The sequence below is a fragment of the Chiloscyllium plagiosum genome, chromosome 9, assembly GCF_004010195.1.
Source record: "Chiloscyllium plagiosum isolate BGI_BamShark_2017 chromosome 9, ASM401019v2, whole genome shotgun sequence".
Taxonomy (NCBI): domain Eukaryota; kingdom Metazoa; phylum Chordata; class Chondrichthyes; order Orectolobiformes; family Hemiscylliidae; genus Chiloscyllium; species Chiloscyllium plagiosum.
The window spans coordinates 2682000-2701817 of NC_057718.1; the positions used below are offsets into that span (position 1 = coordinate 2682000).

Here is a 19818-nt window from a genome sequence, read left to right on the forward strand (position 1 = left end):
TCCAAAATCCAAAACAATCCCAAAATCTGAAAACCAGCTGGCCCAGAGGCGTTCAGATAAAGGCTTGTGTCTGTAGTTAGATACCAAAAGTCATAAAAAATGTGGCACTGGAAAAGCAGAGCAGGTCAGGCAGCAGCCGAGGAACAGGAAACTCAATGTTTCAGGCATAAGCCCTTTATCAGAAATGCCTGAAATGTCGACACTCCTGCTCCCCGGATGCTGCCTGACTGGCTGTGCTTTTCCAGTATCATACATTTTGACTCTGATCTCCAGCATATACAGTCCTCACTTTCACTTGGATACCAAAAACCTATTAAATTTAAATGTGACGGTTTTGACAACATTGGATCAATCCTATTGTAAGAAATATTGAGATGTCATCATGGGTATAAAAGAAGGGGGCAGTTGGACAAAGACCTCAGAGAAAGCTGCCATCCGTTAGAGCTAATGACCATCAGCTACTGAGAGAGAATTGCTGGCTCTCACAGCCTCCTCTATGTCTGAGAGTAAAACACCGTCTAAATGAGAATTGTACTAATAGCACAACTATTTAATATTCCTGACAGGAGAATTGATCGTGAAGGCACAGAAGATTCCAGAAGACATGTAAACAGGCTACAGTTACGAGAAACTAAATGCTATTTTCTGTTTTATGAGTGGACTCATACTTATTGGAACAGCATACCACCAGAATCTTGTTTTATTTGGTAATAATTAAGAGTTAGAAGGGATTTATTTGGCAAATTAATAATTTCATTAATTTGTTCACTGTTAGAAGTACATAAATAAATTGTTACTTATTAATTGTAAAGTCAGTATCAGAGGTTTAATTTATTTAATAACTGGAAGTTGCTTAAAGGCAGGTTGCACCACTTTCCCCCCTCCTTAAACAGATTATAGGGCAAGGTGCTCCTCTTGGGGTGTTTCAGTTTTAGTTCTTCAGAGGAGTGTCTGCTTTATAAAAATATCAATGACTTAGATGAAAATGTAGATGGGTGGGTGAGAAGCTTGCAGGTGATCCAAAGATGGTGTAGAGGTTGGCAAAAGATACAGCAGGATATAGATCAGTTGCAGATATGGGTTGAGAAATGGCAAATGGAGTTTAATTCGAGTAAGTGTGGGGTGCTGCGCTTTTGGAGATCAAATGTTAAGGAAATGTATACAGTTAATGGCAGGACCTTAAAATGCATTGTTGTCGCGAGAGACTTGGGGTTCAAGTCCACACCTCCCTGAAAGTGGTCTTGCAAATGGATAGTGTTGTAAAGAAGGCACATGCATGCTTGCATTTATTGATCAGGGAATTGAGTACAATAGTCAGGTTGCAGCTTTATCAGACTTTGGTTAGGCCACATTTAGAGTATCGTAATCAACTCTGATTACCACATGACAGGAAGGATATGATGGCTTTGGAGAGAGTGCAGAAGAGGTTTACCAAGATGCTGCCTGGATTAGAGGGTATGAGCCATAAGGAGAGGTTAGAAAAAACTCAGGTTGCTTTCTCTGGGGCAACAGAAGCTGAGGAGAAGCTTGATAGATGTCCATAAGATAATGAGATGTATGGATTGGATTGACAGTCCTTTTCCCAGAGTTGAAATGTCTAATACTATGAGATACGCATTTAAGGTGAGAGAGGGGACATTCACAGTAGATTTAAGGGCCAAGGGTTTTACACAGAGAGTGGAGGAGTCTGGAATGCACTGCCAGGGATGGCAGTGGAACCAGATACAATCGGGGTGTTTAAGGAATTTTCAAACAAGCCACATGAATGTTCAAGGATTGGAGGAATATGCACCACAGGCAGGCAGAAGGGATTAGTTTCATTTGGCATTATGTTCAGCACAACATCGTGGGCCAAAGGACCCATTCATGTGCTGTACTGTTCCAGGTTCTATCAAGGTCTGAGAGGATCAGAGTGCACAGTAATTTCAGGGTCTAGGAGGGTCTGAGTGCCTAGTAATCTCAGGGTCTGGGAATATATGGACATGGGACATTTGTTGGTGAGGCAGCCTGAATCTGGGTGAATGTGAAGTTGAAGCTGAGATGAGTCTGTTCGAGTGAACTGTTCTTGGCTGCTCCTTGCTGCAGAGTGAAAGGGTCCTGTTGAACTTCAGTTTCTTGCCCGTTTTATAACTGCGTATTCCGAGCTCCTTTCAGCAGCTGTCACTGTCGGCTGGCTGCTTCCTTGTCGATGAAAGTGAACCTCAGCATAATGACATTCCCCTTCAGCATGCTGGAATCGAACACAAACATCACTCAGTAATTTCCTCACAGACACCGCAAGATCCCAGCAGCAGCGCTGAGCAAATGGTCTGCTTTGGTGAATGTTGGGGAATAGACACACATCACCCAGGGAGTTCAGCAGAACCTCTCTGCTCTCTGCCAAACTAATGCCCAGGATGTTTTACATCCATCCGAAGCAGCAGAGAGGATCGCGATTTCACTCCATGCCCAAAAGAGGGGCAGCTTTTATAGAGCAGTACTCTCTCAGTACTGCCCTGGAGGGTCAGCCCAAAATCTGTGCTCAAATCTGTGCACTGAGGCTTGAATCAATATCCATCTGAATGAGCAGCAAGAGAGTCCCCAATGAGCCCTGGCTGGTATCCAAGGATGTCAGGATCATGATCTGGGAGGGAAAAGCTGGAATGCTGGCTCATCCCCACTCCTTAATCTCGGGTGCTGAGGTCAATGGAGCCAAGCTCCTCTCTCCCCCCGACTGCAGTCAGCTCAGTTGGAGCAGAGCAGGGATTGAATCTCCCTGACCCAGGGCTTGTTGTGGGTTTCAGCTCCTCACAGGCACCAGACAGCAATCGGTTGGATACTGAGGGAAGGAAGAACATTGGGGATGGTGAAGGAAGGTGAAACTGAGATTGAATCACAGCCACAAGGTACTGGCTCATTCCCCCTTCTTAATCTCAACCCTCAGAGGGTCCCCCTGCACCTGAACAATCCATTAGGAGGAACATAGACCCCAGGGCATTCTCTCTGTGATGGTAATCCCACAAAATGTGAGAGCATTTCCCAGGCACTGGAACATTGTGGATATTTCTGTCCAGGCAACTTGTCCCAAGATTAAAAAGAAGGGAATGATTGATTGCTCTTTGATTATTTTCTGTCAAAGCCTGTTGTGGAACAGAGACTTTCTGTGTGTTACAAGTTATGGTTTGTTATCGTTCTGGTGATACCGAAGTTCCTCCCGGATGTGGCTTCTGTTTCTCAAAATGCAGCAAAAACCAACAGCGGTGTCCCATTTCCTTACCACAACAGGAGGAACTGCTGCTCGCTCACTGCTCCGTGTTCGATCTGAAAGAAAACAGAATGAAACCTCTTCAGAATGGAGCCAAGTCATGATCGAGCTCTTTCAACTGGGAAAGATGGTGAGGGGAAAATGCCAGTGTGACTTTGGGCAGTTTTAGAGGAAGGTAGCTGATGGGAATCCTGGACACTGCTCTCCGTTATAACGTTCATCATGTCAATCACTCAAACTCAGCACAGAGCACCATCGACTAATCACACCCACATTAGATCTTTTAAAGAGTTATTGTGCTCATTCCCACAGCCCTGCTCTTTATCAGTGACCCTTTACATCCCTCTTCCTCAAGTACCTATCCAAACCCTTCTTCACACTCATTGTGGAATCAGCTTCTAACACCTTTTCAGGGAGTGTGTTCAAGATCGCAGCAATTCTGTCCAGTGAAAACATTTCTCCTTATCCCCGCTCTTTTGTGGTGATGAACAGTATGTGAAATATCTCATCATTGTAATTTGGAATTATTAAAAAAGAGATATGCATGAATATGGATTCGTGCTGCTGAGATTCTTTTAAAAGGTCAGAAAGTCATTCTGGAACAGGAATTCAATGCAGCCATTCCAAGAAGACACGTGAATGCCATCTGGGAGTTCGGAGAGCCTCTGCAGTGTTAAATAAATAATAGCTATCCTTCTGGGTTCATGACCGACAGTGTAAATGTTTTGTTTTGAGTTCAGTTCGATAAACACAAAGATTAAGCTGAACACAACCAAGAGTTGAATTCAGAATAAAGATTGAGTTTCTCTCCCAGCTAGAGTTTTAAATGGAGAAGAAACCAGTCACCACAGCAGCAATGTTTTTCCCATTTGTGAACTTCTCCAAACAAGGAGAATTTGGGACAGAAACGGGCGGCACAGTGGTTAGCACTGCTGCCTCACAGCGCCAGAGACCCGGATTCAATTCCTGCCTCAGGTGACTGACTGTGTGGAGTTTGCACATTCTCCCCCTATCTGCGTGGGTTTCCTCCGGGTGCTCCGGTTTCCTCCCACAGTCCAAAGATGTGCAGGTTAGGTGAATTGGCCATGCTGGGTCTGGGTGGGTTGCGCTTTGACAGGTCGGTGTGGACTTGTTGGACGAAGGGTCTGTTTCCACACTGTAAGCAATCGAATCTAAACCTTCAACTTGTTCAAATTGAAAATGTAGAGACATTAGAACATTGACTGATTCATGCATTTGAATTCAGATTAAAAACTAAGAAATTGTTATGACAGTTCAAGACAAAGAAATGAACAGGAATCAGTATTTGGGAAATTAAAGGGTTGAGACTGGAATATAATTTTGCCACACTGTGGAAATATGCCCTTTGGCCCAACAACTCAACACCAACCCTCTGAAGAACAACCCTCCCAGACCCATTCCCCTACTTAATAAACTACACTATGGGCAATTTAGCATGGCCAATTCATCTAACCTGCACATGTTTGGATTGTGGGAGGAAACCAGAGCACACCCACATAGACACGGGGAGAATGTGCAAACTCTATTGACAGTCATCTGAGGCTGGAATCAAACCCAGGTTGCTGGTGCTGTGAGGCAGCAGTGATAACTGTGCCTCTGTAATAGATAGCGATGAGAATTTGGGTGAAACATTGTTTTAATGAGTGTGTTAAGGTTCTTCGCACTGTAATAAATATATACACACATATTATGTTTTTTTTCTTTCTTTGGTGCAATAAACGTAAGTTCCATTGTTAAAGAACATATGCAGCCTCGTGTGAATATTTCCCAGTGAGTTACCATAATGGTAAGTTGTGTTGATCCAACAAATGAGCTGCTCTAACCATGAGCTTATCAATGATATCAGAAATCTAATGATGTTAAATGGAGATTTGGATCAAAGAGTAATTCCTGCCCAATGTTGCAATATTGATGGAATTAGTTTGCTTACCATTTACTGTTGTATACACAATGTTCTGGTCTTCAACAGGGCTCCTAAATAAATGCAACACATTCGATTTATTGCACATCTACCACAGAACAACACTGTCTCCTTCACAGTCTCGGGATGATGGATTTTACACTATTCACCATGGACTTTCAAGACCAGTTTAAAGATAAAAAGGATGATCTCGAAACTTGGTTCTTTTTTTTAAAAGAGCAGAATTTATGTGAACAACTATGGAAAGAATTTGACCAAAACAGAGGGCATGCTGGGAAACTTAGCCAAGTTGTTGTTATTCCTGTTGTGGGCGGCACGGTGGCGGAGTGGTTAGCACTGCTGCCTCGCAGCGCCAGAGACCCGGGTTCAATTCCCGACTCAGGCGACTGACTGTGTGGAGTTTGCACGTTCTTCCCGTGTCTGCGTGGGTTTCCTCCGGGTGCTCCGGTTTCCTCCCACAGTCCAAAGATGTGCAGGTTAGGTGAATTGGCCATACTAAATTGCCCGTAGTGTTAGGTAAGGGGTAAATGTAGGGGTATGGGTGGGTTTGCTTCGGCGGGTCGGTGTGGACTTGTTGGGCCGAAGAGCCTGTTTCCACACTGTAATCTAATCTGACTGTGGAAGGGAGACATTTCTTCAAGAAACTTGCTGCACTGTCAGCTGGTACAGACCGAGAAATAAGCTCATATTGGAATAGAGCTGGAGCAAGTCATCAGCAAGTGGATTTGTGACTTTGCTCTGGCCTGTGATGTGATCAGAAAACTTCTGGCTCAAGTCTGGCTTTGATTGTTAAGGGGCCTCACTGTGAAGGGGCAGTATCTCTCTCTCTCTGAGACAGATCATCTGGGTTCAAGCCCCAACTGCCCCAGAGAGGAGTCAGAACAGATTGAAAAGTAACAATGAAGTCAATCATTTCCCAGTGACTTCTCTACAATGGAACAGGATCCAGCTAAAAAGTGCGAGTGAGGAAGGATTTACCCTTAAGCTTTCAGAAAAATAGCTGATGTTAGTTTCTGATTTATGTAAGTTTCAAACTCTATTCATGTGTAAACTGTTCATGCTTTAACATCAATAAACCAATCATTTAGAAAAATGTTTAGAGATGGAATTGATTTTTATCTCTCTTATCCCAGAGGTTCAGAAAGAATATTCTAGCAGGGAGGATTGGGCAAAATCAAAACTCTGTCTTGCAGCTCATGTTAGGAGCTGATGATTGGAGATTTTAATCTTTCCATTGGAATGCAACAAACACGGCGTGTGCACTGGACTGAAGCGGTCCAAGAAGGCAACTCACCATCACCTTCTCCATGGGAATAAATACTGAGCCCAGCCACTGATGCCTATATTCCACAGGTGAATATGAGAATAACCGTCATATTTGGAGACAGAGTAGAGACTGATATGGGTGCTACATTTCAATTCTTTTTGAGTGTCTTTCTCAGTAACAGGACTCTGTAACCTGAGCTGGAGGGTCATGGATAAACAGGAACTAGACTCAGCTGGATACAGTGATCCACTGGGCTCCCTGTGTATGGACAATACTTTAACTTCCCACTGTATTTACACTCACTGTTAGATTCAAACAATCTTCACAGAGTCAGCGGTTACAATTTTAGCATCAAGAGAATATTCTTTATCTTTTGAATGTTAGTTAAGACCCTCTGGGCATGTGTGTCCTTTGCTCAGGTGAACATTCCATCAGCCTCCAGACACTGACAGAGCTCTCAAGGTCATGAAGCTGTGAAGACTGAGAGAGTGACCTGCACATCTGAAGTACAGTCAGCAGGATTGCTTTATTTAAGAAAATATATCATTTAACAGAGACGATTCAGAAAAGGTTCATAAGGATGATCCCTGGTGTGGAAGGATAGTCTTATGAGCAAAGGCTAAACTGGTTGGGATTCTACTTACTGGAGATGAGAGAATGAGAGGTGATCGCGTTGAAACATATGATTATTATGGGCTTGACAGAGTTAATGCTGAGGAGAGTGTTTCCCTCATGGGAGTGTCTAGAGCCAGAGGACATAGTCTCAGAATAATGGGGCATCAATTTAAGACTGAGATGAGGAGGAATTTCTTATCTGTAAGGGTTGAGAGTCTTTGGAACTCCTTGCTATAGAGAGCTGTGGGGGCAGATTCTTCGAATTTTTGAGATGGAGATCTTGATCAGTTGGGGATTTGTGGGTTATAGAAAGAGGCAGGAGAGTGATTGAGAGGAATGTTGGATCAGCCATGATCCTATTGGGTGGCAGAGCAGGCTTTAGGGTTAAATGGCCTATTCCTGTTCCTATTTCTTCTGGTCAACAACTCACTGGGATGCTGCCAAGTACAATAAATGGAATTACAAAGAAAGACTTCAGAAAGTCTTTATATCATTGGATGAACCAAACTTTAGGACTGTAATCAAAGTATTTAAAATCCTTTAAAAGGGCAATGAATGAGAGAGAAACAGACTATTGAGGGGATGAAGTATGAGGGATCATCAATACAAATTGCAAAAGAAAAGATTGAGTCTAGACGTTCAGGAAATCCCTTCACCAGATGATGGGGAGGCTCTGGGAGTCTCTCCAGATTAATGGTAGGTGGAGGATCAATGTCAACATTCAGGATTCAATTGGAGAGGGGTGTGAGGATAAAGGGGATCGAATGGATAGGGGAACAGGACAGGGAACTGTGATTTGGGCTTTCTCCTGATGTGGAAGTGAATGGCCAGTATGGGCTCAGTGGATAATGATCCAGTACCTAATGGGGATCCTGCAGGTGATGTCTAATGCTTGACCCATTCAAAGCTTTCTGACTGTCACCAGCAGGTACCTGTAGCCTGGCACTGGAGGATGTGTGATACTAGAGATAGAGCAAACTGGCATTGATTGGGCATCTGGATGTAAGGTATGGTCTCGACAGTCACTGACCTACCATTTACACTGGATCTGTGTGCTACAGTGGGAATATCAGCACTCACTAAAAACAACTGCCCCAATGTTGAAAATGATAACAGTGTAGTGACAGAATCAAACCGAAGAAGAAATGGGATTTACCCTTGTGAGGAGTCCTTTACTGATGAACACAGCTTTTGTTTCCAAAGGAAAAATGTGAGCAGGACAATGCAGATCAAGACAGTGAAGCCCAGAATAGTGCCAATGATTAAAATGGAATCTGAAGTCCAGGGAATACCATGAGAAGACTCTTCTGTAAAATATCAGAATGTTACACACACACACAGTCACTTCAGTCTGGCCAATGTCTAAGATTGTCAACATTAATTTTGATTTCCTCACGACAGTAACTCCCCTCCTGACTCCCCAAAGCCTGCCCACTATCGACAAGGCACAAGTCAAGAGTGTGATGGAATACTCCCCACTTGCCTGGATGGGGGCAGTTCCAACAATACTCATGATCTTGTCATTATCCAGGTCAAAGCAACTGACACCATTGGCCACCACAGCTGCAAGCACTCATTCTCACCACCACTGACTCCCTGCTGTGCACTATCTATGAGATACAGTGCAGAAATTCACAAAACATCCTCAGGCACACCTTCCAAACCCACAACCTCCTCCATCTAGAAGGACAAGGGCATCAGATACATGGGAACACCACCCCCTGCAAGTTCCTCTCCAAGCCACACCCCATCCAGCCTTGGGAATACCTGGCCTTGATGACCATTCTGCCCTTCCACTGATGAAGCACAGCAGCCGGGTGCTCCCTCCCCTGGTCACACCGGTGTTCCCTCCCATTGACTTACCAGTTACAATAAGCTGGCTCCCTGCTCCATAGATGTAGCTCCACACACTGCAGCTGTACACAGCAGTATCATTGAGAGTCACATTGACAAGGCTCAGAATGTAACTGTTCCTGCTGACATTCCTGGAAAGCTGAACATGATCGGGGAAACCCTGGGCCTTGGTGAGGGTGCCATTCACAAAGTGGCTTATCACCCACTCCCTGTTGCTGCCAGGTCGCTGGTAGTGCCAGTGGACATCAGTGTCAGTCACACTGGCATTGTTCATGGCACACTCAAACTCGACAGTTTCACCCTCTGCCACCTTGCTGACCACTGGATCCTGAATGAGGACTGGATCAGCCAATGGGTCTGTTCATATTGAAGAGAAAAAAATAATATAACTGGAATTGTAACATTTTATAAAATCTTCTCCTGGTTAAATGATGATTTGCAGAGGATGAACTGAAGCTTCCTGTGTGGATATTGCTCTTTGTAATTTGAGGGGGAATGATTTGAAGCATATCCATCACTGAATGCTTTCCAATTTGCTGCAGTGATTCATTCTGTGAATAAACTATCAAGAGGAGAATTTCACAATGGTCACAGCTGACTGATTGGAAGAGATTGAGCAGCCATTTAAAAAGTTTCATTCTCACTGAAAATGAAAGAAAAAATGTTGGAAGTTTCAAACAGCCTGTAATCGATGCTCCCTGAGCACACCCTCTCTGATTCACTGTTGCTCCATCCGATTCTGTATCCTCACAGTGTGCAAGGCTGTGGGGAGAGAGCAGGACATTGATAGTTGGGAATGATGCTCATTTGAAGAGTCAGTGCAGACAGGATGGGCTGAATGGTCTCCTTCTACACTGGAATGTTTCTGTGATTCTCTGACTCTGTCCCTGAGCCAGATAGACTCTGACTGCACTTGCCTGGAATTGAGTCAGCAATGGGCAAAGTGAAGCCCTTCTGTTCGGAACCTCAGACTTTCCCTTCCATTCCTGACCAGGGTTATTATCCCAGGGTTGGGGGAATCCTTGGGGTCAGGTCCCAACCTGTGACATTGGACTCACTGTTAGAAAGGCCTGGGACCCACACCATCCTCACCTGCAGTCAAAGCCTCCTGTCCCTGATCCACGACTAATCTCCAATTCTTGAATCCATTGGGTGGGAGCACCCTCAGGAGAAAGGTTTCCAGGGAACTTTCCCCTTCCCTGATGTGACCCAATGTCTGCAGCTCAGACTCCAGCTCCTCAACTTGGATCCAACTTCCTCGAGCTGCAAACCCTTCCTCCAAATGTGTTCACTCTGGATCCCATTGGGCTCAGAGGGACCTTCATTGAAACCTGTAAGATCCTGAGGGGACTTGACCCGGTGAACGTGTAAAGGATGGTTCCTCTTCAGGGAGAATCTAGAACTAGGGGGCAGAGTTTAAAAATAAAGGATTGCACGTTGAAGATAGAGATGATGATCTTTTTTTCTCAGAGGGTTGTGAGTGTTTTGAATTCCCTTCATCAAAAGGCAGTGGATGCAGAATCTTTAAATGTTTTTAAGGCAGAGGAAGGGAGATTCTCGATGACTCGGGGGTGGAGGGGGGGGGGGGGGGGGTGAAAGGTGAACAGGGATATGTAGGAATATAGATATGAACAGCCAAATGACTCAGTTTGAGGGCAATTAGGGATGAGGAACAAATGCTGGCCTTGTCAGTGATGCCCACATCCCATCAGAAAAATGGAAAACAATTCCCTGATGAACAACATCCTGGGAGTCCACACTAACCTGTCCATTAACTGGAGCAGTGTAACAAATACTGTGGCTACAAGAGCAGGTCGAGGTGAGTAGCTCACACTCTAACACCCACAGCCACCCTACCATCTATCGACAAAGCAGAAATCAGGAGGATGATGGAACAACTTGCCTGGATGGGTGCAGCTCCAACAACACTCAAGAAGCTTCATGCCATCCAGAAGAAAGCAGCCCGCCTGATTGGCCCCACAACTAATACCTTCTACGTTCACTCCCTTTTAAACTGATGTACAGTGGGTACCATCTACAAGACGCCCTTCTGTAACTCACCAAAACTCCTCCAACAGCAGCTTCTGAACCCACAGCCTCTCCATCTGAAAGGACAAAGGCAGCAGGTACATGGGACAGCATCTCTTTCAGGTTCCCCTCCAGAGTACTCACCATCCTGAATTGGAAATACTGTATACAACTTGTGGCTATAAAGGTCAAATTTTTAAAATTATTTTTAAGCTGAAATTAGGGGTGGACTATTACAGGAGTATTGCATTCAAGGGGATGAAATTCATGTTTGCTCTGAGTCAAAAAATAGACAAGCAAGAGCCAGATCTCTTTATAAAATAATAAACAACAAAAGGAAAAATAACTATGGCCATTATTGAATATTTATCTACAAAATAACTGTCCCAACCCTCCAACTCAGCACCATCTTCCTAACCTGCAATCTTCTTTATGACCTCTCCGCCCCCACCCCCACTCTGGCCTATCACCCTCACCTTAACCTCCTTCCACCTACCGCATTTCCAACACCCCTCCCCCAAGTCCCTCCTCCCTACCTTTTATCTTAGCTGCTGGACACACCTTCCTCATTCCTGAAGAAGGGCTCATGCCCGAAACGTTGATTCTCCTGCTCCTTGGATGTTGCCTGACCTGCTATGCTTTTCCAGCAACACATTTTCAGCACATTCTGTATATACTCAAGCAATAGTTGAATTTTTTGACGACTTTTTAAGGTTAAATTTATGGGGTCGACTATTACAGGAATACCACATTTGAGGATCTGAATTTCATGCCTGTCAAAATTCATACTGTTTTGTTGGCAGAAGCCCAACTGACGTATAAATAAAGAAAAAAAATCACAAGAATTACACTTATTCTGAAAATCTGGATCGGAGTAGGATGGCTGGTGGATTGGACGTTCTGGAACGGAATGGTATAGCCAGCAGACTGGAAAGCTGGAGTGGAGTGGAGTGGAATGGGCAGGCACACTGACTCATCAATGTTGATCTGTTAACTGTGAAGAACTAGGGTTGACTTTTACATGAGATATATGGAAAATTCCAGATTTTTGGACCAAAAATAGGAATCGACTTTTACATGAGATTGACAAATACTCGAGTATATACAGTGTATCATCATAATTTCTTCAGTGTCACTGGGTCCAGTGACAGAACACCAAGTGGACCACAACAGCTCAGGAAGGCAGCTCACCATCACCTGCTCAAAACATACAAAATCGGGCATGGATTTGGCCATCCAGGCCATTGGGCCTACACCACATTTCAAAATAATCATGGTCGATCATCCAACTCAGTCTCTTGTTCCCACGTTCTCCCCTTACCCTTTGAACCCTTTAGCCCTCAGAACCATATCTAACTCTTCCTTGAAGGCATTCAATGTTTTGGCCTCAGCTGCTTCCTGTGGCAGAGAAGACATTTCTTCTCAAGGGCCATTCACGATGGACAACAAGTACCAGCCCAGCCAGTGATGGCCCCATCTCAAGAATGAATGAAACAAAACCAGACAGAGACAGGAGAATGTTAAATCCAACACTGAGAACAAACGAGATGGAGAAGCAGAAAGAGAGAGAGACAGAGAAAGGATTTGAGATTGAGGAACCGGTCCAAGAGGAGAAACAGTTAATCTATCTGTGAGTAAAAACCGAGAATTGTTCGATGTTTATGTCGAGCTCTCTGCTTTCTCTTTACCAGAAGAATTTAACACATTCTCCTCTCCAATAAATCCATGTGGAAATGGTTACTGTATCAGATTATTCTCAGGTAAACAAGACTTACCTGTTACATTCAGCTGGGTTCCATTCCCACTGATGTCTCCCCACGCTTTACAATAATAGACCCCAGTGTCATTGGGCTGCGTGTTCGTGATGGTCAGAATGAAGCTGTTATTGGAGGGTTCTCTGGAAGACTGGAATCGCTCAGTGAATCCTGGGCTCCATTGTGTGATGTTCCTCATGTCATGTGTTAAAACCCACTCCATCTTATTCCCTGGTTTCTCACGGTCCCAGTGAACATTGGTGTGTGTCACTGAAGCATTCCTCATGGTGCACTGTAACCGGGCAGTGTGAGCCTCGGTGACACGTTCCAGGCTCGGAGACTGGTGAAGGACTGGGACATTTACATCTTTAACAGAAAACGTGTGAATAAATTAAAACTGATTTGAACGTTCTGAAGGACTTCAATTTAGAGTTAATGAGAAAGGACAGATGGTAAGTTTATCAGAGTGAACCAGTGGGGTTAATTATTCAAAATAAGCATGACATTATAGACCATAAGGCCATAGGATATAGGAGCAGAATTAGGCCATTCAGCCCATCAAGTCTTCTCTGCCATTCAATCATGGCTGATATGTTTCAATCCCATTCTCCTGCCCTCTCCCCATAACCCTTGATCCATTTGCTCATAAGAGCCTGTCTATCTCTGTCTTAAATATACTCAATGACTTGGTCTCTACTACAGCTCTCTGCAGCAATGAGTTCCACAGATTTACTACCTTTTGTCTGAAGAAATTCCTCTTCATCTCAGCTGTAATTGACTGTAATTCACTGTAAGGCTGTGCCCCAGATCCTACTCTCTCCAACAAACATCTTCTCCACGTCATTCTATCCAGGCCTCTGAGTATTCTGTGATGAGACAAACTGTGTTTGCTGCTCACAATGTGGGGTCCTCTTCATTTAGGAAATGAAACACAGACTGGGTGACCCATTCTCAGAACACCTCCATACTGTCCGCAATAAAGGCCCTAAGTTCCCAGGTGCTTGCCACTCCAACACACCACCATGTTCCTTGGCCTACATCTCTGTCTCAGTCATGTTGCAGTGTTCTCGTGAAGCTCAGAGCAAGCTGGAACAACAGCACCTCATTTTCCACTTGGTTACCCTGCAGCCTTCTGGAATCAATATCGAGTGCAACAATTTTAGAGTCTGAGCACTTTCCCCTTGCTTTCCCCCTCCCCCACACACCACGCCTTATCATTACTCAGGCAGCTAACACACACTACCCATTGTCAGACACTAACTGCTCCCTTCAGCAGCTGCTCATTCCCCCAGACTGACTATTACCCACTGCTTTGTCTTGCCAACAGTTTTTCTCTCACACTGGGCTCTACCCCATTTTCTGTATAAAAACCAGAATTTTCCTTGTTGCTATTAGTTCTGTACAAGTGTCACTGGACCGCAATATTAATTCTGATTTCTCTGCATAGAGAATCTGCTGCCATATTTGTTGAGATTTTCCAGCTATTTCAGTTTTTATTTTCAGAAATGAAATCTGAAACAGTCTCTGAGTGTTATTGTTTGAAAGACAAAATATTAATGAGGAACTAATGTCTATCCCAAATACCAGGCGATGAGCAATGGACAGTGGTCCATCAGGTGGTCACTCCATCTGAGGACCAGAATGAAATTTTACAAACTAGCTCATCAAATTCCAGTGGCAGGTCATTTACTGATGAGGAACACAGTCGGGGAATTTCTATTGGTCAGGGTTATGTAAAGATGTTACATTTTACCAAGCAAGCTGGCCCATGTCAGGACTGGGTGAACCCCCAACCCTCAATTAAAGCTTCACCTTTAATCCCGATGACAACTTTTGAAGAAACGTTCAGCAGGGTCTTACTAGATTGTGCAGGAGCCCAACCTAAATCCAGTAATGACAACCAATGGACCACTGCAGTGGTTCAAGAAGACAGTTCAGCACCACCTTCTCAAGGGCAATGCAGGATGGGCAATAAAGGCTGGCCCAGCCAGTGACACCCACATCTCACAAAACAATTAAATAAATTACTGCACCTGAGCTGACCTTCCTCCCCACAATGAATCCATCCCCGAGATCACTCTCCATCACCTCCTCAATCTTCTTGGTCACAAACTGATCTCCAATTCATTCATTGGGCAAGAGGTAATTGCTGGAGGAGATTATCATGTAAACTCTACTTACCAGTGATATTGAGCTGGCTTCCTGTCCCATAGATGTTTTCTAATACTGAGCAGTAATATACCCCAGTGTCACTGGGCTGCACGTTTGTGATAGTCAGAGTGAAGCTGTTACTGGAGGAGTCTCTGGAAGGCTGGAATCGCTGCATGAATCCTGGGGTCCATTGTATGGAGCCATTTCCTGGATGTGTTAAAACCCGCTCCATAATTTGCTTTGGGGACAGTCGGTACCAGTGAACATTGGTGTGTGTCACTGCGGAGTTCCTCATGGTGCACTGTAACCGGGCAGTGTGACCCTCAGTGACACGTTCCAGGCTGGGAGACTGAAGAAGGACTGGACCAGTGATGCCTTTAAAGAAAAAGATAACAATATGTTTATTCCCACAAGAGCAGATTCTCTGTACTGCCATATTGAAAAGATCTGAAAAGGTGATAGGAGTTTTGAGTTAAACAGACAGAACACATTGTTATGGTAAACGATTGAGATGTATCTGTGACTGATTCAGATGACAAAAAAATTCATCAACATAAACAGAAATAATTAAATAAATAGTGTATTTAATAATATTTCTCAACTCTCGTCATGCCAATTTTATCTGCAGCTGGTTCAAAACTCCGGTTCACTTCCATCTGGAAGGACAAGAGATACATGGGAACACTATCCCTTGCAAGGTCCCTTTCAAACATACATCATCCTATCTTGGGAATATATCATTGTTTCTTTGTAGTGACTGTAATGAAGTTAGCAAGGTGAACGTCATAGAACATGAGTTCCCTGACTGGGGCTGTTAACCTGGTCCAATCAGGGAGCCCTGGCTGACAGATAACAGGAGTGTAACACAATGGAGTTGTTCAGGGAGAGGTGGGAGTCGCAGGGAGTGGAGTGCATTATTTCCCCCTCCAGCTCTATTTTGATTTAATCCCTGCCCTCCCCTTCACTGTTTGATCACACAGCATTGCCCTTTGTGGAAGGCACTGCTTGTCACTGGCCACTCGGGTGCTTTCCTATCTTCCTGGTGGTGGAAATTGAATAAAGATTCGTACACCTTGTGTCTCTCACTGTGTCTCACACCTGCACACACAAAAAAAAAACAGGAGTGTCTGATCACAAAGCATTGCAAAAAAAAACCAGGAGGGTCAGGGGTTCTATTCACTCTGAGAGCTGCCTCTGAGGGAGCTGGACCTGTGCGTGTGTGTGTTCAAGAAATCTCCTCCTTGACTATGTCTGAGAAGAAGGGGACTGTCTTTGGACCAAAAAAAAGAAAAAAAAAACAAGAATGTTTGGGGATCTGCTTGCTATGATCCAGGCCAGACACACCTCAAAACATTTCAAGAAAGTGACTCAGACCCTAAATTTACTGTTGTTTTGAGCAGGTATAACATGGATATTGCAGAAGGGATGCAGTTGATCAAACCACGTACTTTTAAACAAAATAAAATTTATTTACAAGATTCTGAGTGAAACACAAACAAAAGAGAACAGAATACAGAATAACTTAATGAATCTGAAAACCCAGCAGATCGTCCCAACTTAATGATGCTGTTCCAAATATTTGCAGCAATCCCAATAAACACCTCTTGGCACAAAAGGTAAAATCAAAAACAGTGTCTTACAGGAGAGAAGTCAGAAAGAGGATCAGCATAGACCTGCTTCTTTAGGTCCAGCTGGTTTTACAATTGCTTGACTGCTTTCAGTGAATAGCCAGACTGCCAAAACCAAACCAAACCAGAGAGAAGCTGCCTATCACACTTCCCCCCCTTAAAAGAAATTAACCATCAGTATCCAAAGAGGGCTTCATTTTAAAAATCCTTAGTTCTGAACTTTTAGCACTCCATAACACACACATAATATATTACATTAACAATATTCATGCAAACGTGTTCTACTACATTCTGTTTCAGTCTGTTTACTCCTGTCAGCGAATGCCTCTGTTTCTCATTCAAATCTCGACAATGTATAAAGTTAAAAATCACACAATACCAGGTTATAGTCCAACAGGTTTAATTGGAAGCACACTAATTCGAAGCGTCGCTCCAAAAGCTAGTGTGCTTCCAATTAAACCTGTTGGACTATAACCTGGTGTTGTGTGATTTTTAACTTTGTACACCCCAGTCCAACACCGGCATCTCTGAATCACGACAATGTATCGGCAGTCACAATTTCTCGACCTGCCACATGCACAATTTTCAAACTGAATGGCTGTAACAACAAGCTCCATCTAAACAATCTGGAATTTTTGTCCTTAAATTTCTCCACAAAATTCAATGGGTTATGTTCAGTGTAAATGATTGTCTCCGATAACATGACTGGTAACATGAACATTGAAATGTTGTAAAGCCAACACCAAGCTCAAAGTCTCTTTCTCAACTGTCAAATATTTCTGCTGATGAATGTTCAATTTCCTAGAGAAATACCCAATAGGTCTTTCTATCTTCTCGTCATCTTCCTGCAAAAGCACAACACTGACACCCACATCACTTGCACCGATAGCCACCTTGAATGGCTTTGTGTAATTAGGTGTGGCAAATACTGGGGCAGTGGTTAGCACAGCTTTCAGGCTGTCAAATGCCTTCTGATAGTCTGCTGTCCACTGAAACTTCTTGTCTTTCTTTAGCAATTCAGTGGGTGGAGCAGCCACACTGCTAAAATTTTGTACGCATTTTCGATAAAATCTACTCAATCCCATGAATCGTAGTACTGCTCTTTTTGTCGATAGTGTGGTAAATTCTCCAATTCCCATTGTTTTTGCATTCCGTGGGGCTATTGTCCATGTCCAATAACATGGCCCAGAAGATGATTTGGGCTTTGACAAGTTCACTCACAGCCATGTTTCACACCAAGCCTGCCTACTGAAGTCGATCGATCAAGTTGGATAAATGTTGCAAATGTTCCTTCCAGGTGTGACTAAAAATCATCAGGTCATCAATGACACAATTGGGTATTGGGGCAATGAACTTATTGGTTAGTCTCTGAAATGTGGCTGGCACATTTTTCATACCAAGTGGTATGACTTTAAATAGGTACAGTCCATTTGATGTTACTGAAGCCAAAATTGCCTTTGCTCCTTCTGACAAAGATATCTGCCAGTATCCTCTGAGTGAGTCAGACTTAGAAATATAGGTTGCTTTTCCCACCTTCTCAACATGGTCTTCCAAACATGAATTCAGATATGCATCAGTCTTTGTAAATGCATTGACCTTGCAATTTCCCACATATATCCATTGGGTACCATCTGGTTTTGACACATTACCATGGGTGAGCTCCAATCATTGTAACTCACTTCGATTATGTCATCTTGGAGCATGCGTTCAATCTCCTTTTCAACCTGTGTCAACTTTAGAGAGTCATGCTGACAAGGATGTTGCTTAATTGGAACAGTATCTCCTATATCTACATCATGCATAATTAGGTTCATACTTCCCAGCTTATTTCCACATATCTCCCCATGTGATAGTCATATCTCTTTCAGGTAATTTTGATTTTTCTCTGGAATGTAATTCAATAATTTATCCCAATTTTTGACAACTTCCTCACTGTCCAATTTAATTTGAGGAATGTCCAGTTAAGAAGCCACTGAACTTGGTTTTTCACTCTGTGTTGTAACCAGTAACACATTCTCCTCTTGCTTTCCTTCCCTGTCAAAATACCTTTTGAGCATATTTGCATGACGCACTCTGTGAGATTACTTTCAGTTTGGAGTCCTTATCAAATAGACCGGCTCATTCAAATTCCCTTTGACTTAACAAGGTCGATTAAACCTTATCTCCAACAGCAAATTTGTGATTTTTTTATTTCTTATCTGTTTCCTGTTTCGTTGTATTCTGTGATACGTTTAAATGCTGTCCAGCCAATTCCCTAACTCTATTTAATCATTCCCAAAAATTTGACACATAGTCCAAATGTCTGGTCTCTGAATTATGACTTACCAATTTCTCCTTAATCAATTTTAATGGTCCTCTCACTTCATGTCCAAAAACTAATTCAAATGGGACTGAATTTGGTCGATTTATTTGATGCATCTCTGATTGCAAAAAGTACAAAAGGAATTCCTTTCTCCCAATCACCTGCCTTGACTATAAGTCCTCAACGTGGTCTTTGTTGTCTGATGCCACCTTTCGAGCACTCCCTGTGACTCAGGATGGGACGCAGTCGATTTGAATTGTTTTAGTCTTACACTGTCCATAACTTCCTTGAATAAGTTTGATGTGAAGTTTGATCGTTGATCTGATTGCATCTCTGTGCATAATCCTTTTTTAATGAAAAATTTGAGTAACTCCTCTACTATCCTTTTTGCTGTGATACTGCAAAATAGAATGGCCTCTGGAACTTTTTGTTATGGTAAATCTTATGCCATCAATTAAGACTTTTGTTAAAGGTTCCTCAAATGCAGGTATAGGTATTAAAGGGTCTTACTTTTGCCTGTGGTTTTCCAATTACCTGACATATACGATAGGTCTGACAAAGTTCAACTGCAACCTTGTGCAATCCAGGCCAGTAAAAATGTTTTTATATTTTAGCTTGTGTTTTTTTCACTCATAAATAACCCCCTAGTGGGAGCTCATGTGCCGCTCACAGCACTACCATTCTATAACCAACTGGCAATGCAACTTAGAGTCATAGAGTCATAGAGATGTACAGCATGGAAACAGACCTCATAAATAACCCCCTAGTGGGAGCTCATGTGCCGCTCACAGCACTACCATTCTATAACCAACTGGCAATGCAACTTAGAGTCAGAGTCATAGAGATGTACAGCATGGAAACAGACCCTTCGGTCCAAGCTGTCCACGCCGACCAGATATCCTAACCCAACCTAGTCCCACCTGCCAGCACCTGGCCCATATCCCTCCAAACCCTTCCTATTCATATACCCATCCAAATGCCTCTTAAATGTTGCAATTGTACCAGCCTCCACCACTTCCTCTGGCAGCTCATT

The 19818-nt window shown here is 43.4% G+C and overlaps 1 protein-coding gene across 1 annotated transcript in view; it reads right to left on the reverse strand.

Annotated features, from left to right (window-relative positions):
- Window positions 1–984: 984 nt before the first annotated feature.
- Window positions 985–19818, reverse strand: part of LOC122552552 (immunoglobulin superfamily member 2-like) — a 1022215-nt gene continuing 1003381 nt past the window's right edge. Inside the window, exons 3-9 of the mRNA XM_043695250.1 lie at window positions 14886–15230; window positions 12726–13070; window positions 8932–9279; window positions 8225–8375; window positions 5196–5239; window positions 3257–3300; window positions 985–2230 (exon numbers count right to left, since the gene is read on the reverse strand). Coding sequence (XP_043551185.1) covers window positions 2108–2230; window positions 3257–3300; window positions 5196–5239; window positions 8225–8375; window positions 8932–9279; window positions 12726–13070; window positions 14886–15230 — 1400 coding nt within the window. The 3' untranslated portion in view covers window positions 985–2107. The remainder of the gene's footprint in view (window positions 2231–3256; window positions 3301–5195; window positions 5240–8224; window positions 8376–8931; window positions 9280–12725; window positions 13071–14885; window positions 15231–19818) is intronic.